General features: G+C 35.4%; 2 protein-coding genes across 2 annotated transcripts in view; both read right to left on the reverse strand.

Annotated features, from left to right (window-relative positions):
* The window catches only part of LOC128656872 (DNA-dependent metalloprotease SPRTN-like), a 218,297-nt gene that overhangs the window by 41,172 nt on the left and 149,540 nt on the right, over positions 1 to 27,585 (reverse strand). The gene's annotated exons all lie outside the window — the stretch shown is intronic.
* Positions 14,341 to 26,956, reverse strand: TOMM20 (translocase of outer mitochondrial membrane 20). The gene is made up of 5 exons (XM_053711037.1): positions 26,704 to 26,956; positions 25,696 to 25,742; positions 22,389 to 22,470; positions 15,957 to 16,099; positions 14,341 to 15,073 (listed from the first exon to the last, which is right to left on the reverse strand). Exons 1-5 carry the CDS (start codon positions 26,828 to 26,830, stop codon positions 15,029 to 15,031), a joined length of 444 nt encoding a protein of 147 aa, XP_053567012.1. The 5' UTR covers positions 26,831 to 26,956; the 3' UTR covers positions 14,341 to 15,028.

Here is a 27,585-nt window from a genome sequence, read left to right on the forward strand (position 1 = left end):
AGGATTCAATTTTAAATAGGTTTAAAGAATTTAAACAATTCTTATTATATTTAGAGATTAAGATTTCTCCTAACCCAGAGGAATGGTATATTTTAAATGTATCTGGAGGAGTGAAAGTGTTCTGTGAATGTATTAAAAAATCATTGCCACTTTCTATATCTAGAAAGATTTGCCTATTAAAAATGGTAGCATTACCAAGACTACTTTATATTTTCCAAAATGTTCCCCTATTGCTAAGAAAAAAAGGAAATCAATAAAATTAAAGAAAGCATAATGAATTATCTGTGGGGAAATAGGAAACCTAAAATTGCATATAAATAATAATTTTACAAAGACACAGCATTTAGGCTTTGCTCTTCCAGGTATAGAAAATTATAATTTAGTGTCTTTAGGGGAAATAGTTATAGATTGGATTTTAGATATGACACTTTACCCTACCCCAAATAGAATCACAAGTATGTAAACCCCTCACTTTGAGAAATATAGCACATATGAAAATAAAGTACCATTGTATATTAGAAGAACAGATTTTTTAAATGACCCAATTATTGCCTTGCACCGTATATGTAAAATATTAAAGATACATTTTTTTAGTCTCACACTTTATGTCTATAAGAGGAAATCCTAAATTTAAACAAGGAAACAATTGCAGAGCATTTAAACATTGGCATTATAAAGGAATTGAATATGTTCATCAATTAATTGACAAGGATAATTTGAATAATCCAATAATACAGTTTGAAAGTTTTAAAATACTGTTTTGTTTGGAACAGGACCAACTTTTCCCCATACTTACAAATACGACATTATTGCTTGGCGCTTATAAAACATTTTGGGAAATCTTGGGATTGGCCTCCTTTAGCACAAGTTTTCAAACATTTCAGTTTTGGGAAATTTTCTATATCTTTATTATATAAATTAATAACTAATGTAAACTATGAAGCTCACGTGGATAATATTCTTTTAAAGGGACAGTCTACACCAGAATTTTTATTGTTTTAAAAGATAGATAATCCCTTTATTACCCATTTCCCAGTTTTGCATAACCAACACAGTTATAATAATATACTTTTAACCTCTGTGATTATCTTGTATCTAAGCCTCTGCAAACTGCCCCTTTTTTCAGTTCTTTTGACAGACTTGCAGTCTAGCCAATCAGTGCCTGCTCCCAGATTACTTCACGTGCACGTGCACAGTGTTATCTATATGAAATATGTGAACTAACACCCTCTAGTGGTGAAAAACTGTTAAAATGCAATCTGAAAGAGGTGGGCTTCAAGGTCTAAGAAATTAGCATATGAACCTCCTAGGTTAAGCTTTCAACTAAGAATACCAAGAGAACAAAGCAAAATTGGTGATAAAAGTAAATTGCAAAATTGTTTAAAATTACATGCTCTATCTGAATCATGAAAGTTTATTTTGGCCTAGACTGTCCCTTTAAGTTGGGGGAAGACGTCTTTGTTTGATATAAGTGAGCAAACAATCTTGCGGAACATGAAAATAAGTTGAGGAAAAATCCTTGGCAGTTTTTACCATAGAACAACATATACAAATTATATTAATGGCATATGTAACACCGGATAAGATTTCTAAATGGGGAAGTGATTCCGATAAAAACTGTTTGTGCAAAGTGTAGTCTATTCGCTGCAAATTTGTTACATTATGAGTGGGATTGTCCAAAAATTCAGAAATATTGGAAAATGATTAACTACTGGATTAACAAATTATGCGATATTGAGATTACTTTCCTATCGGTACATACAATTTGTCTATTTTCAGATAAAAAAATATATTACATTTTAAAAAATGTATTAATATTAGTATTTTAATTGGTAGAAATCAGATATTTAGACAATGGAAATCCAAACTAGCACCTTCATTTAAAACTTTTAGACAAGCTTTGTACAGACAGTTTCTTATTGAACAACATATATGGTATAATTTAGAATACAATGTGGAAACTTTTTTGAAAAATGGAAATGGAAGATTCTTAAATTTAAAGTACAAGAACAAAAACAACTAGTTCAGAAAATTGAAGAAACTCAATTTATTATCAATTGTAAATTACATGGCGGATGGTGTTTTACGATGACCTGAAAGACATGAGACTACAGCAATTTAGAGATTTTCTTTTGTCATTTTATCATTGATTCAGGAGCCAGCAGCGGTTTCATCGATTCCAGTCTAGTTTAATCATATATTCATTGAAACCTATTATTCATATTCAAAGGAAAACCTTTGAATGTGCAAAAAGCAAGAAATTTGTACTTAAAAGTACAAAATACAAAATGTAATAATAGTTTTTTTTCGTAAAACAGGCTCAACATGGGCGTGTATGAAATTGTCTCAAAACCCAGCATAATTCTGTAAACATTTTCGCCCTATAGATCTCAATGTTTTTTAACGCAACTTAAAGGAACATGAAACCATTTTCATTGCAGTATAGTTTCTCATGCTACCTAGTTTTACATACACCTAAGATGTGAGTATTACTAAGATAGCACATTCAACTTTCTAAGCATAGGACCCTAACTGACCCCTGAAAGGTTAAATACATGCAAATCCCTTGCTATTGGTGTATTCATAATGTTGCTGATAGTATACAGCCTCTGCAATCTGAATTAGTGCTAAAAATGTGGTTTGCAGTTACATTTAACTAGCGGAGCATTGCTATTTCCCCTACTCCTCTGAGGTAGCCTCACTCCAGTTTCTACATAAGTGGCAGCCTCCACTATCACAGTAAACGCAGTATGTTCTCTAAATCATTAAGCATTACTTCTTAGCACTATGTACACGATCATTATGTCTTATGTTTATATCAACAATCATAGGCTCCTCTGATGGTTTTCCCCCACACTAGATCTAAACTAATATGCACAATTTATTACCCCATCCTAGCAACTCTCATGTAAACCTCACTAATATGCTATAGCAATACAGCTTGTTACATAAGCCCTCTCTGTTTTTTTTTGGTTTTTTTTTTTCAAACTCTATATTTGCTAGTATTGCATATGCTAAATATCTTTATCCCTAGCTTTAGCAATTTTTTGGGGCTAGTAATTATAAGGATATAAGTGTTTGTTTTCAATGATTGTACATGGGTGCATCCTTATGTTACAGGGGATTATAATGGAAAGTGTCATGCTGCATTACACTGGAATATTGCTTTCTGAGACCCCAGTATATCTTGGCCTTCTTCCGCACTGCCAGCGGCCGAGGCAGTGTGGTGTGCCAACAATTTTACTCGTGTTACTTGGAGTGATATGATTCAAATGGCATGTTAGTATAGACTCTTCATGATCTTCAGTTAAGTTTCTTAAGTATATAACTTGGTATTGTTATCATGAACATATTATAGTATGACTTGCTTGTTAGAAAGTATATCTATCATAGGTTTTGCCTACGCTGCTCACACCCTGTTACTGCTGGGTCCCTCTCCTCCCTTTCCCGCCGGTACTGGTTGCCTGCGGGTCATATCCATTCCCCTTTTTCCTGCATCGTCTATAGCTGACACTTCCCCAGGAGAGGGGCTCACCCAGAGATCCTGTATATTCTATTCCATACATACTAATATCCCCTCCTCTATATAATTTTCTTAAGAACTACCCTTATTTATCTTATTGAAAGCTCCTCAACTATACATATAAATCCCTATACCCTGAGTAACTCCTGCCTACAAATTTGACATACTAACTGGCTCCTAAAAATGAGAAATATTTAAAGTTTTTTTTTAATTTGATCGCATTTGGCGGTGAAATGGTGGCATGAAATATACCAAAATGGGCCTAGATCAATACTTGGGGTTGTTTACTACACTAAAGCTAAAATTAACCCTACAAGCTCCCTACATGCTCCCTAATTAACCCCTTCACTGCTGCGCATAATACACGTGTGGTGCGCAGTGGCATTTAGCGGCCTTCTAATTACCAAAAAGCAACGTAAAAGCCATATATGTCTGCTATTTCTGAACAAAGGGGATCCCAGAGAAGCATTTAAAACCATTTGTGCAATAATTGCACAAGCTGTTTGTAAATAATTTCAGTGAGAAACCTAGTTTGTGAAAAAATTTGCGAAAAAGTGAACATTTTTTTTTATTTGATCGCATTTGGCAGTGAAATGGTGGCATGAAATATACCAAAATGGGCCTAGATCAATACTTTGGGATGTCTTCTAAATATATATATATATATATATATATATATATATATATATATATATATATATATATACATGTTAAAGGATATTCAGGGATTCCTGACAGATATCACTGTCCCAATGTAACTAGCGCTAATTTGGAAAAAAAGTGGTTTGGAAATAGCAAAGTGCTACTTTTATTTAGTGCCCTATAACTTGCAAAAAAAGCAAGGAACATGTAAACATTGGGTATTTCTAAACTCAGGACAAAATTTAGAAACTATTTAGCATGGGTGTTTTTGGGTGGTTGTAGATGTGCAACAGATTTTGGGGGTCAAAGTTTGAAAAAAGTTTTTTTTCCATTTTTTCCTCATATTTTATAATTTTTTTAATAGTAAATTATAAGATATGATGAAAATAATGGTATCTTTAGAAAGTCCATTTAATGGCGAGAAAAACTGTATATAATATGTGTGGGTACAGTAAATGAGTAAGAGGAAAATTACAGCTAAACACAAACACCGCAGAAATGTAAAAATAGCCTTGGTCCCAAACGGTCAACAAATGGAAAAGTGCTCTGGTCACTAAGGGGTTAAACAACTTTCTAATTTACTTCTATTATCTAATTTGCTTCATTCTATTGATATCATTTGCTGAAAAGCATATCTAGAAAGGCTCAGTAGCTGCTGATTGGTGGCTGCACATAGATGTCTCATGTGATTGGCTTACCCTTGTGCATTGCTATTTCTTGAACAAAGGATATCTAAAGAATTAAACAAATTAGATAATAGAAGTCAACTGGAATGTTGTTTAAAATTGTTTTCTCAAAAATGCATTAAGTCATTTACCGACCTCAGAAGTGAATTTAACCTTCCGCAAAAAGATTTCTTTTTTTATTTTCAGGTTAGACACTATATTTGGAAATTAATAAACATATCAGGCTGGAACTGGTCTCTAGGACCTCTTGAGCACTGGTTAAAATTGGTAAATAAAGGTTAATTATCAATTTCTTACTGTTACCAAATATTAAATTCAAGGAAAGGAGCCGATAACATAACAAAAATAGATTTAAAGGGGGGGCGGAGCTGACCGCTGGATCGGCAGGACGTGAATTGCAGGAGCTCCTCCATCATCTCTAGTTTAAATGTATTTAACTATATATTTCTGAGGAACTTTTACTTTAAATTGATACTATTTACTATGAACTTGCCCAGGAATCTACTTAATTTGTCTGGGAGCTTTTGTTCCGTTCCTGACCTATGCTATCCAGCACGGCCTGAAGGGAACTGATATACTGCGCCATTGCTGGAGCCATAGATTCTTCTAGGGCTCTATCTGGCTACCTCTGGAGCCCAGGCAGTTGTTTTCCCCCACCTTATTACTGGGAGAAGCTACGTCAAGCTTTAATATGGAAGATCTTTCTTCAAGATTACTTGCCCTGTTTGCAGACTTTGAGGAATCGTTGCTGCAAGAGTTTACTACCATCCTGCAATGTGCGGACTCGGAGGATAAAAAGGTGCCAGATGCGGCAGACAGTGAGCGTGAGGTGCGCGCCCAGGGTTTTTGGCTGACTACTCAGCGCTCTGAACACGGCCCAACCCTAGATCCATGCAACTTGGAAGACTTCCACGTTTCTCTACCTACCTGTCCTTTGAGAGATGCGGCCGAACCCCAGAAGCGGATACTCAATCTACCACGCGGCCATGTTGCAAACCCTACAGAGACCGGCTTAACAACAGCGGTGGCCAAGTCGGGGGATCAGGAGGATGTAAGTTGCAACTTAAGGGAGATGTGCTTGGAACTAAGCGAGAATATGGAAACCCTAGCCCACTTGCTCAAAATGATCCCACACCTTAAGACTCTAACACTTTGGGGAGCAGTAGCATCACTTCTCTCAGGCGCGGCTCGCACACCGCAGGCTGTGCTCTGTCATCCCTATGACTTTTGGTATGGGGGCACATATCATACAGTAGGAATAGGTTAATTACCTACTGATTTTAACTTCACCTGCTAGACAGGCTGAGAGACTATGCCACAGTATCTTGGGACATGTTTCACATCTTTAGTTTATGTTGTAGATATTGCGCCCTTTGGAAAAAAAAAAGTCATGTGGCAGATGAAAAGACATTTAGGCATTAGACTGCTTCACGGAGCAACTACATACTCACCCTACTGTTCTGTCTAGGACCTCCATCCCATAGTATTTTAATTAAGGTTTATCATAATGTTAGCACTAGTTTACAAAGTGTATTGCAGACATGGTACTTTAGGATGGGGACTGCTGTGTTAACCCTCTCTGTTAGTGTGTATGTTTTTTTTTTTGTGATGCATATAACATTGTCTTGTGCTGCAGTGGCAGGAGGGGCTGGCAAGAACTTGTATTGCTTTATATTTCGCTCAATTTAAAACTTTGGTGACTGAAGGAGCCTTAATATCAGACATATCCATATTATGCTTAAGCATTATATTAATTGAACTAACTCAGATAAAATATTTATGATACTTTTCCATGCCCTCTAGCACCTCCATTACTATACAGTTTGTATTTTCCACATGACAACCATGGCTATATTTGTGCTATATGGGTTGATATATTTTCACTAGGAACATGGTGTGCTGTCGGCGGCCGAGATAGCATACCACAGATTTATTATGCCCTAACCTAATGCAACCCTAGATGATAATATCTTCTTTTATCTACTAGCTGAAGTTGTTGTATATAGCAAGGAATACTAAAAGGTCATGTGGATGGCTGCATCTGTGTGTGTTACTGTCACAAGTAATCCCATAACAACTAGACTGCTACCCAGCAGATCTTTAAACACTATGTACTCTGCTACACTGAATGTCTGAATATATGAACCTCACGCACGTATATCTTCACAAAATATTTCAGTCCTAGGGAGTTCCAGTTTTAGCCCACTAGGTATAGTAATTTAGAGGCTTTAATTAGTTATGTCTATGATAATATACAAATAAGGCTCCAGAATTAACTCTATTCAGGTTTTGAAAATCCCGATATGTGAATATGTATGGTTTATTTTTCAGTGTTGTCTACTATCTGTTGCTATAGCCCGAATGTGAGGTTTAATTATGCTTCACCCAGTCCTCCATTTTCATTTGTATAGATTAGTACAGACACTGTGATGCATGTATGCTATAAGCCTTCTGTCACATGACAAGCTTAGTTTCTCCCACTATATTATTTACTAGTTAAATTTGGAGAGTGTACTAAATCCCCAGCGTTATTGATATCTTCCCTCATCCTTTCCCACTCTTGAGAGAGAGTGGGTCATATCCCATATCCTTGTCCGGCTCCGTCCAGTGGTGACGTCAACCCCTGAGGGGAGATATCATAGGTGGCCCTATATCATTTCGATACAAGCCCAAGAAATCCTCCTGAGACATAATAAGCTCTATACTTTCACTTCACTTTTCTGCACCCTGGAGTTTACTTAGCTCCATATCACAAACATTGCCCCAGAAGTCTGATATACCCGATATTTATAGGTCTAGAGGTATTGAAGCTCTGGCTCCGCCCTCCCCCCCTCCCGGGGGTAGTTCACAAAGTGAACAAAGGAACGTAGATTCCCTCGTAATTTCCCCTATTATTCTTTATTTACCTGTAGCAATATAGCGGCTAAGGCTATCCCCCATCTCTCACCTCCTTCTATGACATAATAGAGCTAGATAATGCTACTCTTAAGTTTTCCATATTCCCCATATTTCTCTCTACTTGTACATGAGTCACCACCTATTGGTCTGGGAAATAATGTCATAGTTATAAAAGAGGTTAGTATTTCAATACACAGGACCTGTTTATATATTCCCAACTTCATGAGTTTATCTGGCAAAATGTTCTTCTCCTCTGTGTGTCAGTTGTGAATTATGAGCTTTGTTTAATACTCCTATTATGGCCGAGACATATGCCTATGTCTGTTATTGCTTAGTTTAATACTCATACCATTGTCGAGACATATGCTTATGTCTGTTGTTGTCCTGTAAGCTTGGTTATGTTCAAAGTTGTATGACCTCAACAAAAATAAAGTAAAAAAAAAAAAAAAAAAAAAAAAAAAAAAATAGATTTAAAATGGGCTTCAATCTTAGGTCTAACACATATAGAGGAAGGATATACTCAAAGATCTATATCAAAGATTAGTCAAACAACACTATCCTCCACATGGAGGAAATCACATCTGAAACTTCTTTATATGACGTATGTTACCCCTGAAAAGGGTTACACCTGGGGTAACCTCCAATTTAATAAATGCCCAAAATGCTCCTTCTTAGCAGCTAACCTTAAACATATGCTGTGGGAATGTCCCAAGATGAATGCATTGTGGAAAAAAGTGGAATACTGGCTAAATAGAAAAGTCGGAACAGATAATATAGTTTTTTCATTTATGAATATAATACTTCTTAGAATAGACGAAAGATTTACGCCAGAGGAGGAAAAAATTATTTGCATTACTATACTAGCAGTAAGATATTTGATATTTAAAAAAATGGAAAGACTCAGCAACTCCTACTCTTCCTGAGGTTAAAAATTGTTTAAAAAAGCAATGCATACTTGAACAGTATGATGCAAAATTATTTAAACCTTGCGATGTTAGTAGATTTTTTCAAAAATGGTCATTATTTATAAAGATCTTCCGACAGAGAGAAATAGACCACCTAATCTACCCATTTAGAAATTCAGATCTAGTTCTATTGGGATTGTGGTAAAACATAAAATAAAGAGAATTAGAAGGTTATCAAACTTCCTTCCTCTTTTTTTTTTTTTTTCTCTTCCCCCATCTAGGCTTTCTCTGTCCCGGTCCCCCCCCTCCCCCTCCTTATCCCATCAGGGCTCCATATGGACATTCTACATATATGTAAGATAGAGAACCAGGTAGCAAAGAACTAACATGGGAAAAAGGATTAGATAAATAAAAGAAATAAAAAAATTAAAAAAAATTCCAACACAATACAACGTAAATAAGTTTCCTCTCAGGGCACAATACAAATACATCAAACTATTAGCTGAAATAGGGTGATATTAGGAAAAGGAAAGAAAAGAGTAGGAGGAAATTGTGTTTTTTTTCTTTCTTTTTATGTGGTTTCCATTTTTTTTCAGATAAATCAACAAATGTATTAAACCTTGGCTTAAGGCCCTATTATGCCTGTTTTTTGTTTCTTGTTTTTTTGTAAAGCCCTGCGAGGCGCAATATAACCTACAATTGGTAGGAGTTAATAATATGTTGGAATTGAATAAAAATTTACTTTAAAAAAAAAATGTTTTCTCAATCTGACTCATGAAAAAAAGAAATTGGGTTTAATGTCCCTTTAAAAGGTGGCAAACTTTCAGCAAAATACTGAAAACACTAATTACTCTGAAAGGAAAGCTTATTTAAGGTACAGCTTAATTTGATTTGTATTAGGCGTAATGTTAAAGTTTAAACATAAGTTGGGGTGACCCTCTGTACTTCAAACTCCATTGCAAACTTTTACCTAATAGAGAGTTCTCATCATTTGCATAAAATTCAATGAGAGCTGCCCCTGCAAGTGCCGGCGTAGAAAACCATGTCTAGACTTGAACATTTTATAGTAGCACCCCCAAAGTCTAGTTCTGTCCTTTTTGAAACATTACTTTGACACGCATTATTGGAGACAAGCATACATAGACACCCTGGGGGCAACCATTCCTTTTGGATAGATCTATCCTTTATGAGGCCCAGAATTGCAATATTTAAAGGAGTATCTTGATGAAAATCTAATGACGTGATTCCATAAGCCTTTTAAATCACCAGCAGGGGTAGGCATCTTTTTGTGGAAGAGATATGACAATGTGTAGAATATTGAGTGTTGAATGACATCACTGTAAAAAAATATATATCCTTTACCCCTTATATCAGAGTAAAAGAGGCCAGATCTCTTCCAAAATCAATCTCGGAAGGGCCTACAATTTAGTCAGAAGAAAAGATGATTGTAAAATTGCATTCCACACAGAAATATTTGGTAATACCTTTTGATTTGTGCAATGCACCTGCAATCTTTCAGCACTTCCTTAACACTTTCCGAGTTATATTGGATACTTTTGAAATTATTTACCTTGATATTTTACTGTTCTTGAACTCTTAAAGGGACACTCAGGTTAAATTAAATTTTCATGATTCAGATACAGCATGTCATTTTAAACAACTTTCCGATTTACTTCCATTAAAAAAAAAATGTGCAGTCTTTTATATTTACAATTTTTGAGTCACCAGATCCTACTGAGCATGTGCAAGAATTCAGACTATACGTATATGCATTTGTGATTGGCTGATTGCTATCACATGGTACAAGGGGAGTAGAAATATACATAACTTTGAAATTTGTTATAAAAAAAATCTACTACTCATTTGAAGTTCAGACTAAGTGCTATTGCATTGTCTTGTTATCTTGCATTTGTTGATTATGCAAATCTAATGTGTTGACTGGTCCTTTAAGAATAGCATGTTGCTCATTTAAAATAAGTTCTACAAAGATTATATAAACTCAAGGTAAATGATAAACTTGACACAACCACTATTGAATTTCTTGTATTTGTCCTTTCATCTGGAATCAAAATGATCTTAAATAAGTTAAAGCAACCATTGAGTCAATGTTTTTTGGGTTTGCCAATTTATACTGAAGGTTTATAAGAATCTTTTGCCAAGTCTGCACTCCTATCACTAGGCTCAGGAACCCTTTCAATGGAAAGAACACGCTCAACTAGCATTCACTAAAGTAAAAAAGTTATTTACATCAGTCCCTTACCTGATTAAACCTAATATTGAAAAACCTGTCTTCGTAGAAGTGGATGCTTCGGAGACTGCTATTGGAGCCATTCTTTTAAAATGAAAAAGGAGAGGGGGAAACATTACATCCTGTAGCCTTTTATTCCAGAAAAAAAATGATCTCAAAAAAAAAAAAATCAGTAATGATGTAGAGGCTGTTAAGCATCAAGTGTGCACTAGAGGAGTGGAGACATCTTCTACTGGTTCTTCTGTTCCTATCACCATCTATACTAATTATTGAAATTTTGAATATTTAAAAGATGCCAGATATTTATGTCCTCGACAAGATGGGCTCTGTTCTTTACTCTCACATTATTTATTGCCCCAAAACAAAGAACAAGAAAGCCGGTGCTTTATCACATTTGTTTGAAACTTTAGAGAAGCCTTTGCCAGAACCAACAATTTTTACATCCAGGATACTTTTTAGCCACTCAGTAATCGATTCTTGCAAAAAATGCATTATAGCCAGACCTGTTCTCCACCTTAATGTGTAACCAATTCCGAAGGGTTGTTTTGGCTCCTAAATAGAATTTTCATACCATTGCCAATTAGAGTGGAGATCTTACTCTTATTTTTGATACTTTGTTTCATCATGTGACATCTGTGCCAGATCTAACCACTCTACTCAACAGGTCTCTTACGACAACATTCCATTCCTACCAGGCCATTGTCAGAGATTGCTATGGACTTTGATTTACCTCTATTGAAGGGTTATAATATAATTTTAGTAGTGGTTAATTTTGTTCCCTCTATGGTTCTACCCTCAGCAAGTAAGACTGCTACCTTCTATAATACTTCATGGCCTATCAAACTCCATTATTCCTGATTGCAGAACTCAATTTACTTCTAAATTCATGAGCATCTCTGTAAGATTACAATAACTATTTAGTCTGCCTACCAGCAACAGACCAATCACAACAAACCAATCATTAAAAAAAAATAACTATGCTGTTACACCACTTCTCTTCATATAACAAGTCAATTGTTCAACTAAGATGACCAAGTTCTTTGCAAATTATGGATATTATCCATATAATCAAACCTTCCCTCTATTACTCCTATACTAGCAACTTAAAGGGACAGTCTAGTCAAAATTAAACATTCAGATAGGGCATTCAATTTTAAACAACTTTCCAATTAACTTTTATTATCAAATTTGCTTGGTTCTCTTGGTATTCTTTGTTGAAACCTAGGTAGGCTCATATGCTAATTTCTAAGACATATAATGTCGCCTATTATCACAGTGCTTTTTGAGTTTTTCCACAGCTAGATATCTATATGGTCCACATGGACTAGCGCTAACATTGTGCTCACTCCCATACAGTTATTTATGAGTCAGCACTGATTGACTAAAATGCAAGTGTCAAAAGAACTGAAATAAGGGGCAGTCTGAAGAGGCTTAGATACAAGGTAATCCCAGTGGTAACAAGTATAGTTATATAACCGTGTTGGTTATGCAAAACTGGGGAACTGGTAATAAAGGGATTATCTATCTTTTTAAACAATAAAACATCTGGAGTAGACATTCACTTTAAATCCCTACAGCTTCAGTTTCAACTGCTTCAATATACTTTATGTAAATCTCAAGACAGACAGAAGAGACAAGCAGATAAGTAGCACCCCTCTCTCACCTCTTAAACCTTCATAGTACTAATCTACAGCTAACATCCCATCAAAATTAATAAGGACAAGCAATTATCCATATATTTATAGTAATTTTAAATATAATCTACCTAATTACTAGGCACAATCTTGGTTTACCCACCTTTTCCACTGCATATAAATTAATCACCTTGTGACTCGAGTAGTTACAACTGTTATAACAGCTCAATAAAAAAAGCTGTTTACCAAGCCATACATATGAAATGTTTACATGGAACAGTCTCATATGGCTATGCATCATCTGGAATTAGTTTTTATTAGCCATTATTCAAAGTAATTATTTTTTTAAAAATTTTATATTTTAATACCCTATAACCAGTAAGTATGGCAGTAGTTGCCCCTAATCTTTCAGTGTCAGTTTAAAAAAAAAAAAGTCACATTTTATTTAGTGTATCAAAACCAGTTAGTATTCACTGAGAAATAAATTGGAGTCAATGATTAGAGAGGATTCCAAATGCCATGAGAAAAAGAAAAAAACAAAAAAGCACAGAACCCATGACTGGATAAAAGGTATTGCCTCTTAGCTAAGCAGGTAAATAATCCAATGTGATAAATATAAAAATGGTTACAGTTTTTGCTGGTCTTTTATAAAAATAAAAATTCATGAAATTTGTTGCACCAATAAAATGTAAATGTACACCAGGATTAATGAACTTGTAGGGAATATATAAGTTTTAACCAGTCCTCATAACTACTGAAGACTTTCATTGCTAATAACTTTCCTAATAATAATGCTTATTATTCAAAATTTCTCAATATTGTGTTAACTTGCTGATTAAGGCACACATATATGCCTCTTGTAATTGGCTCACTTAATGGGTTCAGCTAGCTCACTACCAAGTGCATTGATACTCCAACAAAGGATATCAAGAGAATGAAGCAAATTTGACACAAATAATTGAAAAGTTGTTTTTAAATAGTATGTCCCTTTAAAGTTGTCTGCTGCTTCTAAAAGAAACTGTGTGAGCTTGTATCCCACAGACTATATTGTGCACTAATTAAAATTCAAAATATTCTATGCTCTTTCAGATACATGATAGTATTTTGACCTCAATATCCATTTATTGCTTGTGTATCTATTTCCTTTTTTTATTTTTTAAATGTTCTACAGTAAACAATTTATTAGAAAAACAAAACAAAAAAACAGGCGGAGCGCAAAAATATTAGCACCATTGTACATTAACATCTCTCGAGCGCAATCAATAGTTAGTCTATTTTTGTTCTCATATTTCAAGTCCAGTTTTTTTTAAATCGCTTGAGAGATAGTCTAGGGCTCTCTAACATCTGCATGTTGGATTGTTTAGGTATGCTATATCCCTCACATAATAAACTTAGGGGGCATGCAGCAAGATCCCTGTTGTGCGTTAATCTTTGTGCGAGATTGAGCAAAACATACACTATTGATTAAGCTACACTAAAATCTGGCCCATAATATCAAAATACCTTTGCAAAGATTAATCCTTTTTATATTCTTGCTGTTTGACTATTACTACTGTAATGGCCAAAAAAAAAACAACCTTCATGTAAAACTGTTAATATAGACAAAAGAAGAAAAAGGAAAATATTATATTGCTTTTATTAAGCAAATTAAACCAAATCAATTAAAAAAAAAAATACAAAAAAAAAAAAAAAATTATATATAGAAGAAACATAATTACCAACGAATACAGTGCTCCTATTTATGAAGTATTTTTAGTGTTCAAAGAATGAATGAGGCATTGTGCAGTATTTTACACATTTGAGATTTATGAGTTTAATAATAGTTTATTTCTGTGCTACTACGTAACATTCCAAATCACTTTTGACCATTTGGAATGAGCTGAAGAAACAATCCAAAATATTTTTTATGGGGCATTTTTCTTTTTAAAATGATAGTACTATGAGACATGAATAATTACAGACAAAATATGTTGAAAAATGTTTTGTATTTTAGCAAATCATCACATAACCCAAATATGTAACTTCTGGCAATTGTTCATTAATGTTCAGTAAATACTTTTTTTTTTTTTATCATTACATGTACCAACACATTCCATGCTATGTCTTAAAGAAGATTACTGCCATTTTACTACTTCTTACCTAGGAAGTAACACTGATTTTAGGTTTGCATTCTCAAAAAGGGAGGATTCTTTTTATTGCCTTATATAAAAAAAAAAAAACTAAAATAAAAAAAAAAAACCCATTTATGATATGTACATTATAACCAGTTCTTTTATACGAAATGTAAAATTTACACGTAACTTGCTGTGCATTATCAAAATATGAATTATCAAATACACATTTACTGAAACAATAAATAAAAACCCTGCCATTCTAGTCTATACATAGGTAAAACCTTGGAATTGTTTCTTGTGTTTAGTTTTACTGTCCAGCATCATGCCTTCACATATACTGCAGCAATGAGAAAAATTGCTTTTGAGTGTTGTAATAACTTATTCCACATCATCTTCTGCCAGATTCTGAGAACTCACAATCCTCTAAAAAAAACAAAAAAAACATATTAAGGATCCATAATCAATTAAATAACAACAAATAGTTAATGTAGGATAGAGGCTTTGTAAAAAGTGTTTATAAAATTTAATTGCAAGGCCACTAGTGCATTTTATCTGCCGATTCCCTCATAATTAAGTGATTTTTCATTTGATTATTTGTATAAATGCAAATATATACAGAATTTCAAACGTATCTCTGTGTGCTCTGAGCAGCTGGAGTATTTAAATGATGGTGCACTGAGAATATCTAGCTATGCTTCAGGTGCACGTGCAGAGAAAAATGTTAACACTAAAACAGTGATAACTTAATAGAAGCATTGTTGCCAATACATGTATATTCTAAACATGTTTCTAGTCAAAGATGCAATTCATCTAGGTGCGCTTACATTTTGACCGGAATGTCACTTTAAAAAAAAAAAAAAAAAGGACCATTAAATACAGTAGAACTGCATAATCAACAAATGCATAACAAAGAGACAATGCAACACCAAATAATCTGAATTTCAAATGAGCAGTAGATTTTTTTTATGACAAAATTCAAAGTTACATTTTGTAATTAAATATGTTTATTTTTTTAGCCTGAAATGTGAAGTAAGTGTGTTTAAACTTAAATTCAGCAGTATAAGTTGTGTACTTTCTACTAATGCTCATTAGCTGATGGGTACTTTTGCACCTATAAGCCAATGAGCAACAACAACCATTTAAATGGAAAAAAAAAAAATTGACTTCACATTTTGCAGGGTAAAACAAATTCAATAATAGATATTGTACTTTAAAATAAATCCTAGATTTTTGTTACAATGTTCCTTTCGCTGTTGGAAACCGCATAAAGTAGTAGAAGAAGAAACACCACAGAAAATATACTTACTTGAGTGATACTTGGGAGTTTAGTCAGAAGCATCTGGAAAACAGGTGGTGGGAGGGTCTGTTGTAAAACTTGCAGCAGTTGCTGAGGCTGTCCACACACAGCAATGGCATTTGTTAAGTGATCAACACCCTTTTCAAATTCGCCTGAAAACCGAAGAAAAACAAATTGGTTAAGAAAAATAAAAATATTCAAGATGTCAAATATTGTACAACATAGTATTAAAATAAAGACAATATACAACCAAAAAAGGGATTCTACAGACCAGTCAATGGGAAGAAATTGTACTCTAAAAAAAATAAAATTGGTAAAAGCCTTGAAGTATAACGAGTGCATTATTGCAATAGTAGGGATGTCCTAGGCAAAAACATAATTTATGTAAGAACTTACCTGATAAATTCATTTCTTTCATAATAGCAAGAGTCCATGAGCTAGTGACGTATGGGATATACATTCCTACCAGGAGGGGCAAAGTTTCCCAAACCTCAAAATGCCTATAAATACACCCCTCACCACACCCACAATTCAGTTTAACGAATAGCCAAGAAGTGGGGTGATAAGAAAAAAAGTGCGAAAGCATATAAAATAAGGAATTGGAATAATTGTGCTTTATACAAAATCATAACCACCACAAAAAAAGGGCGGGCCTCATGGACTCTTGCTAATATGAAAGAAATGAATTTATCAGGTAAGTTCTTACATAAATTATGTTTTCTTTCATGTAATTAGCAAGAGTCCATGAGCTAGTGACGTATGGGATAATGACTACCCAAGAAGTGGATATTTCCACACAAGAGTCACTAGAGAGGGAGGGATAAAATAAAGACAGCCAATTCCTGCTGAAAAATCCACACCCAAAATAAAGTTTAACGAAAAACATAAGCAGAAGATTCAAACTGAAACCGCTGCCTGAAGTACTTTTCTACCAAAGACTGCTTCAGAAGAAGAAAATACATCAAAATGGTAGAATTTAGTAAAAGTATGCAAAGAGGACCAAGTAGCTGCTTTGCAGATCTGGTCAACCGAAGCTTCATTCCTAAACGCCCAGGAAGTAGAAACTGACCTAGTAGAATGAGCTGTAATTCTCTGAGGTGGAGTCTTACTTACCCGACTCAACATAGGCAAGATGAATTAAAGATTTCAACCAAGATGCCAAAGAAATGGCAGAAGCTTTCTGGCCTTTTCTAGAACCGGAAAAGATAACAAATAGACTAGAAGTCTTACGAAAAGATTTCGTAGCTTCAACATAATATTTCAAAGCTCTAACAACATCTAAAGAATGCAACGATTTCTCCTTAGAATTCTTAGGATTAGGACATAATGAAGGAACCACAATTTCTCTACTAATGTTGTTGGAATTCACAACTTTAGGTAAAAATTCAAAAGAAGTTCGCAACACCGCCTTATCCTGATGAAAAATCAGAAAAGGAGACTCACAAGAAAGAGCAGATAATTCAGAAACTCTTCTGGCAGAAGAGATGGCCAAAAGGAACAAAACTTTCCAAGAAAGTAATTTAATGTCCAATGAATGCATAGGTTCAAACGGAGGAGCTTGAAGAGCTCCCAAAACCAAATTCAAACTCCAAGGAGGAGAAATTGACTTAATGACAGGTCTTATACGAACCAAAGCTTGTACAAAACAATGAATATCAGGAAGAATAGCAATCTTTCTGTGAAAAAGAACAGAAAGAGCAGAGATTTGTCCTTTCAAAGAACTTGCGGACAAACCCTTATCTAAACCATCCTGAAGGAACTGTAAAATTCTCGGTATTCTAAAAGAATGCCAGGAAAAATGATGAGAAAGACACCAAGAAATATAAGTCTTCCAGACTCTATAATATATCTCTCGAGATACAGATTTACGAGCCTGTAACATAGTATTAATCACAGAGTCAGAGAAACCTCTTTGACCAAGAATCAAGCGTTCAATCTCCATACCTTTAAATTTAAGGATTTCAGATCCTGATGGAAAAAAGGACCTTGTGACAGAAGGTCTGGTCTTAACGGAAGAGTCCACGGTTGGCAAGAGGCCATCCGGACAAGATCCGCATACCAAAACCTGTGAGGCCATGCCGGAGCTACCAGGAGAACAAACGAGCATTCCTTCAGAATCTTGGAGATTACTCTTGGAAGAAGAACTAGAGGCGGAAAGATATAGGCAGGATGATACTTCCAGGGAAGTGATAATGCATCCACTGCCTCCGCCTGAGGATCCCGGGATCTGGACAGATACCTGGGAAGTTTCTTGTTTAGATGGGACGCCATCAGATCTATTTCTGGAAGTTCCCACATTTGAACAATCTGAAGAAATACCTCTGGGTGAAGAGACCATTCGCCCGGATGCAACGTTTGGCGACTGAGATAATCCGCTTCCCAATTGTCTACACCTGGAATATGAACCGCAGAGATTAGACAGGAGCTGGATTCCGCCCAAACCAAAATTCGAGATACTTCTTTCATAGCCAGAGGACTGTGAGTCCCTCCTTGATGATTGATGTATGCCACAGTTGTGACATTGTCTGTCTGAAAACAAATGAACGATTCTCTCTTCAGAAGAGGCCAAAACTGAAGAGCTCTGAAAATTGCACGGAGTTCCAAAATATTGATCGGTAATCTCACCTCCTGAGATTCCCAAACTCCTTGTGCCGTCAGAGATCCCCACACAGCTCCCCAACCTGTGAGACTTGCATCTGTTGAAATTACAGTCCAGGTCGGAAGCACAAAAGAAGCCCCCTGAATTAAACGATGGTGATCTGTCCACCATGTTAGAGAGTGTCGAACAATCGATTTTAAAGATATTAATTGAGATATCTTCGTGTAATCCTTGCACCATTGCTTCAGCATACAGAGCTGAAGAGGTCGCATGTGAAAACGAGCAAAGGGGATCGCGTCCGATGCAGCAGTCATAAGACCTAGAATTTCCATGCATAAGGCTACCGAAGGGAATGATTGTGACTGAAGGTTTCGACAAGCTGTAATCAATTTTAAACGTCTCTTGTCTGTTAAAGACAGAGTCAAGGATACTGAATCCATCTGGAAACCCAGAAAGGTTACCTTTGTCTGAGGAATCAAAGAACTTTTTGGTAAATTGATCCTCCAACCATGATCTTGAAGAAACAACACAAGTCGATTCGTATGAGATTCTGCTAAATGTAAAGACTGAGCAAGTACCAAGATATCGTCCAAATAAGGAAATACCACAATACCCTGTTCTCTGATTACAGACAGCAGGGCACCGAGAACCTTTGTAAAAATTCTTGGAGCTGTAGCTAGGCCAAACGGCAGAGCCACAAACTGGTAATGCTTGTCTAGGAAAGAGAATCTCAGAAACTGATAGTGATCTGGATGAATCGGAATATGCAGATATGCATCCTGTAAATCTATTGTGGACATATAATTCCCTTGCTGAACAAAAGGTAAGATAGTCCTTACAGTTACCATCTTGAATGTTGGTATCCTTACATAACGATTCAATATTTTTAGATCCAGAACTGGTCTGAAGGAATTCTCCTTCTTTGGTACAATGAAGAGATTTGAATAAAACCCCATCCCCTGTTCCGAAACTGGAACTGGCATAATTACTCCAGTCAACTCTAGATCTGAAACACATTTCAGAAATGCTTGAGCTTTTACTGGGACACGGGAAAGAAAAAATCTCTTTGCAGGAGGTCTCAACTTGAAACAAATTCTGTACCCTTCTGAAACAATGCTCTGAATCCAAAGATTGTGAACAGAATTGACCCAAATTTCTTTGAAAAAACGTAACCTGCCCCCTACCAGCTGAGCTGGAATGAGGGCCGCACCTTCATGTGGACTTAGAAGCAGGCTTTGCCTTTCTAGCTGGCTTGGATTTATTCCAGACTGGAGATGGTCTCCAAACTGAAACTGCTCCTGAGGATGAAGGATCAGGCTTTTGTTCTTTGTTGAAACGAAAGGAACGAAAACGATTATTAGCCCTGTTTTTACCTTTAGATTTTTTATCCTGTGGTAAAAAAGTTCCTTTCCCACCAGTAACAGTTGAAATAATGGAATCCAACTGAGAACCAAATAATTTGTTACCCTGGAAAGAAATGGAAAGTAAAGTTGATTTAGAAGCCATATCAGCATTCCAAGTTTTAAGCCATAAAGCTCTTCTAGCTAAAATAGCTAGAGACATAAACCTGACATCAACTCTGATAATATCAAAAATGGCATCACAGATAAAATTATTAGCATGTTGAAGAAGAATAATAATATCATGAGAATCACGATGTGTTACTTGTTGCGCTAAAGTTTCCAACCAAAAAGTTGAAGCTGCAGCAACATCAGCCAAAGATATAGCAGGTCTAAGAAGATTACCTGAACACAGATAAGCTTTTCTTAGAAAGGACTCCATTTTCCTATCTAGAGGATCCTTAAACGAAGTACCATCTGACGTAGGAATAGTAGTACGTTTAGCAAGGGTAGAAATAGCCCCATCAACTTTAGGGATCTTGTCCCAAAATTCTAATCTGTCAGGCGGCACAGGATATAATTGCTTAAAACGTTTAGAAGGAGTAAATGAATTACCCAAATTATCCCATTCTTTGGAAATTACTGCAGAAATAGCATCAGGGACAGGAAAAACTTCTGGAATAACTACAGGAGTTTTAAAAACCTTATTTAAACGTTTAGATTTAGTATCAAGAGGACCAGAATCCTCTATTTCTAAAGCAATTAGGACTTCTTTAAGTAAAGAACGAATAAATTCCATTTTAAATAAATATGAAGATTTATCAGCATCAACCTCTGAGACAGAATCCTCTGAACCAGAAGAACCATTATCAGAATCAGAATGATGATGTTCAGTTAAAAATTCATCTGTAGGGAGAGAAGTTTTAAAAGATTTTTTATGTTTACTAGAAGGAGAAATAACAGACATAGCCTTCTTTATGGATTCAGAAACAAAATCTCATATTATCAGGAACATTCTGCACCTTAGATGTTGAAGGAACTGCAACAGGCAATGGTACTTTACTAAAGGAAATATTATCTGCTTTAACAAGTTTGTCATGACAATCAATACAAACAACAGCTGGAGGAATAGCTACCAAAAGTTTACAGCAGATACACTTAGCTTTGGTAGATTCAGCACTTGACAGCGATTTTCCTGTAGTATCTTCTGACTCAGATGCAACGTGAGACATCTTGCAATATGTAAGAGAAAAAACAACATATATATAAAGCAAAATTGATCAAATTCCTTAAATGACAGTTTCAGGAATGGGAAAAAATGCCAAAGAACAAGCTTCTAGCAACCAGAAGCAATAAAAAATGAGACTTAAATAATGTGGAGACAAGAGTGACGCCCATATTTTTTCGCGCCAAATAAGACGCCCACATTATTTGGCGCCTAAATGCTTTTTGGCGCCAAAAATGACGCCACATCCGGAACGCCGACATCTTTGGCGCAAAATAACATCAAAAAGTGACGCAACTTCCGGCGACACGTATGACGCCGGAAACGGAAATAGAATTTTTGCGCCAAAAAAGTCCGCGCCAAGAATGACGCAATAAAATGAAGCATTTTCAGCCCCCGCGAGCCTAACAGCCCACAGGGAAAAAGTCAAATTTTAAGGTAAGAAAAAATGTTAAATTAAAATGCATTATCCCAAATATGAAACTGACTGTCTGAAAAATAAGGAAAGTTGAACATTCTGAGTCAAGGCAAATAAATGTTTGAATACATATATTTAGAACTTTATAAACAAAGTGCCCAACCATAGCTAGGAGTGTCACAAAAAATAAGACTTACTTACCCCAGGACACTCATCTACATATAGTAGATAGCCAAACCAGTACTGAAACGAGAATCAGTAGAGGTAATGGTATATATAAGAGTATATCGTCGATCTGAAAAGGGAGGCAAGAGATGAATCTCTACGACCGATAACAGAGAACCTATGAAATAGACCCCTTAGAAGGAGATCACTGCATTCAAATAGGCAATACTCCTCACATCCCTCTGACATTCACTGCACGCTGAGAGGAAAACCGGGCCCCAACTTGCTGCGGAGCGCATATCAACGTAGAATCTAGCACAAACTTACTTCACCACCTCCATCGGAGGCAAAGTTTGTAAAACTGAATTGTGGGTGTGGTGAGGGGTGTATTTATAGGCATTTTGAGGTTTGGGAAACTTTGCCCCTCCTGGTAGGAATGTATATCCCATACGTCACTAGCTCATGGACTCTTGCTAATTATATGAAAGAAAGCAGAATAAAGTGAGAAAAGTGTGAAATATAATTTGAGGTTTAAAATGTAGCAATGTGTAAATGTTAAAAGCACCAAATGATTTGTTAAAGGCCATTTCTCTCTATTTTACATCATATTAAAAAGGTAGCAACATTTGTTTATACTCTCTTTTTAGAGAAGGGAGTAAAAAAGAATGCAGTTGTGGTATAAAAAAATAAAAACCTTGTGCTAGTAACTCCTCTCCAAGTTGAATTTCTTCAAGGAAAAATTTCTGCACGGCTTCCGCATCTTTAAGATCAGGCAACTAAAAAAAAAAAAATTTTATAAAAAGGGACATTACGGTCAAAATTAAACTTTCATGATTCGGATAGGGCATGCAATTTTTTTTTAACAACTTTCCAATTTACTTTTATCATCAAATTTGCCTTATTATCTTAGTATTTTTTGTTGAAGGCTAAATCTAAGTAGGCGCATAGGCAGATTTCTAAGCTCTTGAAGGTCGCCTCTTACCTCAGAGCATTTGACAGTTTTCCACAGATAGAAAGGGCTAGTTCATGTGTGCCATATTAGATAACTGTGTTCATTCCTGTAAAGTTTTATTTGAGTCAGCACTAGTAGGCTGAAATGCAAGTGTCTTAAAAAAAGTGCTAAGAATATGCAAAAGCATTCATTATTTGTGTGATGTTTTTGTTTATAAAAGCATACCCACGTGTCTATAAAACATCATTACCAATAAACTCAAACTGCATGTAAAAGCTCTATAATGTAAGATAGATAAAGTGGAAAAATCTACTATTTATCTTTGGAATTAAATACTGTATTTCCTTTTCTAAACCAGGTTGTTTTTTTATTGCGTGTATTGCATGTGGTCTTAAAGTGATGGTAAATTTCAGATGAATGTTGCAATGAAAAATATATTAGTTTGCAACTAAAACCACAAAACATTTTAAAGTGTATATACATTTTATAATAAAAGATTTATAATCCCAATTGGTATTGTCTGTTCCTCCGCTCCCCTTCATTTCCTCTTTTAGCTGGGATACATAGAGCAGCCCCACCCACTCTCTACATAGGCTTTCTATGGGCTTTAAAGGGCTGGACGTCAAGATTGTCAAATGGCACACATGTTTATTGGATGTTCACTGGAATTGTAATTAAAAAAAAAAAAGTTCATCCATGTGGGCCGGCATAACATTGCAGTAGAAGCATTCCTGTATGAACTAATTTAACCCTTTCACAGATGGATTAAAAACGACTGCACATACTTTTTTTTTTTAATGGCAAAGTTTACATATATGGCATTTGATTAGTTAAAGTTTACCATCACTTTAAGGAAACAGTTGCTTCTTTGGATTCACTAACCAGCCTTATACAGTTAATTTATTAGGCAGGTGACGATCAGTTTTACAGCAACCACCCAATAATGACAGGGGTATAAGAGTCTCCTTAGAAAGAGGGAGCCCCCTCTATTAAAAATGTGGTAAACACTTTGTAATTATAAGGCACTTCTATTGCCTTCCTAAAGAATAACAGCCAAGTCTAAACATTTAAAAAAATAAATGAACTTGCTTTTTGCAATAGTTTTTAATTAGCCAAACTCCACTTGCCTTATTTAGAGGAGTGAACCTGGGCTGGAGTCTGTAGCTGACAAGGCAAGCCACAGTCATTATGCAAATATAAAATGTACTCCCAAAGGAAGAACTTTCTTTCACTTTCTAAAATGATCTTTTTTAGTGAAACATTTTCTGCAAGTCACTTGGAAATGAAATTCATTTTTAAATTAGGCAGTTACACTAAAACACCAGATCAAATGCAATGTGTTAATTTAAGAATAAAGCAATTTTTAAAGTCGTAGAATATATTGCAGCAGTTGAAAATTGTAATGCAAATTAGCAGCAGGGAAACTTTTTTTTTTTTAAATGTCTCGAATAAATTTCTTTCCTTTGCTCTTGGTCTAGCATCATAAAATTAGAAGATTAAAATGTAGTAATAAAAAAAGGTGCATTGCTCACAAGAACATCTTACATTCAGGAGTCACAACTTTACAGACAAGGAAAGGCTAAGGGACAGGGTCATAAATCAATGCGCTGCTACTTTGCAGCGCTGCTCCATATTTAACTGTTCTTTTAAAAGAGCCCTGCGCTCTAGTTGTAATGTGTTAAAGAAAACTTGCCCAGTGCAGCCAGAGCACAGCACTGTTTAAAGAGCCATATGAGAAGCAGCACTGCAAAGCAAAAGTGCTAACAGTTCCTGCACGTGTCCCGTTAGTTCTGCAGACATTCTGCATTTTCTGCATTGACATCTCAGATCACAGCATGTTCTGCCTTGGATAATGTACTTTGCCAATTAGGCAAATATATGTAGCATGGGTAGCATGGTTAACCTTGATAAATCTGCAGTTTGCTTTTTTTCATTTTGATAATTAGAAAATTTTAAGAACTAAACTACATGAAAATGTTGAGAAATAATGACAATATATTGTGAAACTATTTTACTATGCATAACTAAACCTTTTCTATTAAAATTTCAAGGCATTGTTGACCCATCAATGCATTCTGAGTGAATGACTCATAATAAAGGAATCACATTTGTTAAAGGGCCATTAAACACCAAATTTTTCTTTGCATACATGTTTTGTAGCCGATCCATTTATATAGCCCATCTAGCAGTGTTTTTGTAACAAGTTTTAGTTTTGCTTATTTTTTATTAATAACACTGTGCAGATTTTCAGACTCCTAACCAAGCCCCTCAGTGTCAGAAGTAGACGCGCTTTTCCAGTCTACTGCTGGCTTCTGTTCGTATAATCTGTCTTTTCATTTTCAGGGGAAGGGGGGGGGTCTGCAATTTAGCCACTTTCCCTGGGTGTTTCTGCTTATCTAATCAACAGTGCTAAACTTGGAGCTTCTAAGTACGTTATTAAAAAGGTTTTATACTGAAATGTTAGATCAGCGTCTGTGCATATTGTTCTTTATCGTAGTGTCTATTACATGCAGTTATATGAAAACTGGTGTATACTGTCCCTTTAAAGGGACAGTCTAGTCAAAATTAAACTTTCATGATTCAGATAGGGCATGTTTGCTTTGTATCTAGGTATTCTTAGTTGAAAGCTAAACCTAGGTAGGCTCATATGCTAATTTATAAGTGCTTGAAAACTCACGGCCATTCACACGCATATCAGGAGCATATTTTCCATGCATTTCTTTTTGAATATGCATTAAAATAGTAAGCAGATTAAAGCGAACATGCTTGAAAAATACGTGGCACATATTTTTGCATTATCATTACACACCGAGTGATAAAGTAAGACATCACCAGGGACATGGCAAGTACAACAGGAAATCTGTCTCTATGCCGGAGGCAACATAATAACCAGGACAAGATTGTTAAGTTTATAGCGTCTATATACAGTATGTATATTAAGGTTTTGCCTCAATATTTTACTTGATACACAATTTAAAATTATATTAGTTCAGAAACTGAAGAGATACTAAATAAAGTACTCATATAGCAGTTGCATGCACAAGTTTACCTTTGACTGTCCTGCTCTCTCTTTTGCAAGCTTCTGTTTTTGTCTCTCTAAATAATAATAAAAAAAATTAAAAAAAAGACAGTACATTTATTTTTTATTGAATAACAGAATATACATAGGTATTCACCAAAACATAAAAACATAATTGTGTATGTGAATTTTTTTCAAGATGCAGTTGAATAAGATCTCAGAGATACTGTATGCCTACAATTTCTACTTGCATTCGATAACCCTGCATAATCCAAATTTGCACAAGAGCTATCCTTCCCTCCTGCTCTTACACAAATAATCACATAAATGAGAGTAAGAAGCTGGGACTCCGGCATCATAATGTGTCAGAAGCTGCAAGTGCAGTTCGGTCATGCATACTATAAAGCTGCTTTTCAAACTGTGCAGCTTGACAACTATCCCAGCTCTCCCCGAAGCAGTTGCCCATCAGAAGCATAAATATTCTGACTTTAAAACTTATATTCATTGAATAAAAATAAAATATGCATTTGCTCAATATTATGTATACCGTATGTGACTAAATTCAAGCTTATAGTAATAATAACATTGTAAATATTGTGATGTTTACAAAAATAATTGTTAAGTACATGCCAGAGAATTGTGAAGATTTCTAAAAAGGTTGGGAAACTGCTGTCATGTATTAACCATTTTAGTTTTCCTTCTCGGTGGTGACAGTGGGGCCTGCAAAAATATTACTTAGTGCACCAAGGATCCATTTAGACTAGTAAATGGAGGCATATAAAATATCCCCTTAATGCAAATTGTGATGGAACAAAAGCATGTTCCCATAATTATACCCAATGCAGGGTAACGTCTTAAAGTATTTAGTAAAATAATAGTAATACCGTCAGTATAGCTTCCAGATAAATTTAACTCTTAGTCTGCAAGAGAGCTCATAGGTAATAAGGCACTGAGGTTAATTTACTAATGACTGCAAGAAAGAAAGAAAAAAGTAACTCAGGGCTTAAAGAGATACTCGCACACATCAGGGGACCTTACTCTCTCGCAGCCTGTTCTTGAAGTTCGGGTCACTTCTTCTCTTCCTATCGAAATAAATGCAGTAACCAAGGAACAGGGCCCCGCACACTCCAGCAGCAATTGCACTAGTCTTGCCCACCATCACCATTTCGCCCCGTTTCCCTGGTGCTCCTTCCTTCACCCCTGTACAGACTTTTCAAGGTTCAGATGGCAGCACGTTGCTATGGGCCGCAGCTATCCTTCCGCACCCTTGAAAGCAAAAGGAATGGTCGCTCTGCAGTGACGTACTTTACTAGCGACCTACTGAAGAACCTCAAGCTAGTCGCTAACAATGCTGTCAGTCAGCTCTGCTGCAGAGTACTTCCTCGTCATGTGATGATAGGCTCAAATAAAAACTTTATTGACTAAAACCCATAGCACAGTGACACCACCAATTAGTGCGCTGCTTTATGATTGTTACACTTACTAATATAATGTACATGATGTCCCTTCTAAGCACTATTGATAAGTAGATATCTTAATTGTTTTGTGTACATTTTAGTTGAGTTATCATCTGGATAACTGACAAGTTACAATGTGAGAGAATGTGACACTATAAGAAGTTTGTCCTTCAGATCCCATTATGGATCAGTAAAATCAAGCTATAAAATTCAAATGCAAATATCTTCCTTTGTGATCAATCAGGCTCAGGAATCTGCAACAAAACTGTACTGTCACGTCAAACACATTATATATGAACATCAAAGCACTAGCTTGGCTTCTAAATAGCTAAATAACTTCCCACACTCCCACATTCTATTTTTATTAACTGTATTCAGCTTCTTTTTACAGAATCGCAAATTTTCTAAAAATCTGGTTACTTAAAAATGCAAAACTATATCAGATGTACTAAAAAAAAATATC

The sequence above is a fragment of the Bombina bombina genome, chromosome 4 (genome assembly GCF_027579735.1).
Source record: "Bombina bombina isolate aBomBom1 chromosome 4, aBomBom1.pri, whole genome shotgun sequence".
In the NCBI taxonomy this organism is placed as follows: domain Eukaryota; kingdom Metazoa; phylum Chordata; class Amphibia; order Anura; family Bombinatoridae; genus Bombina; species Bombina bombina.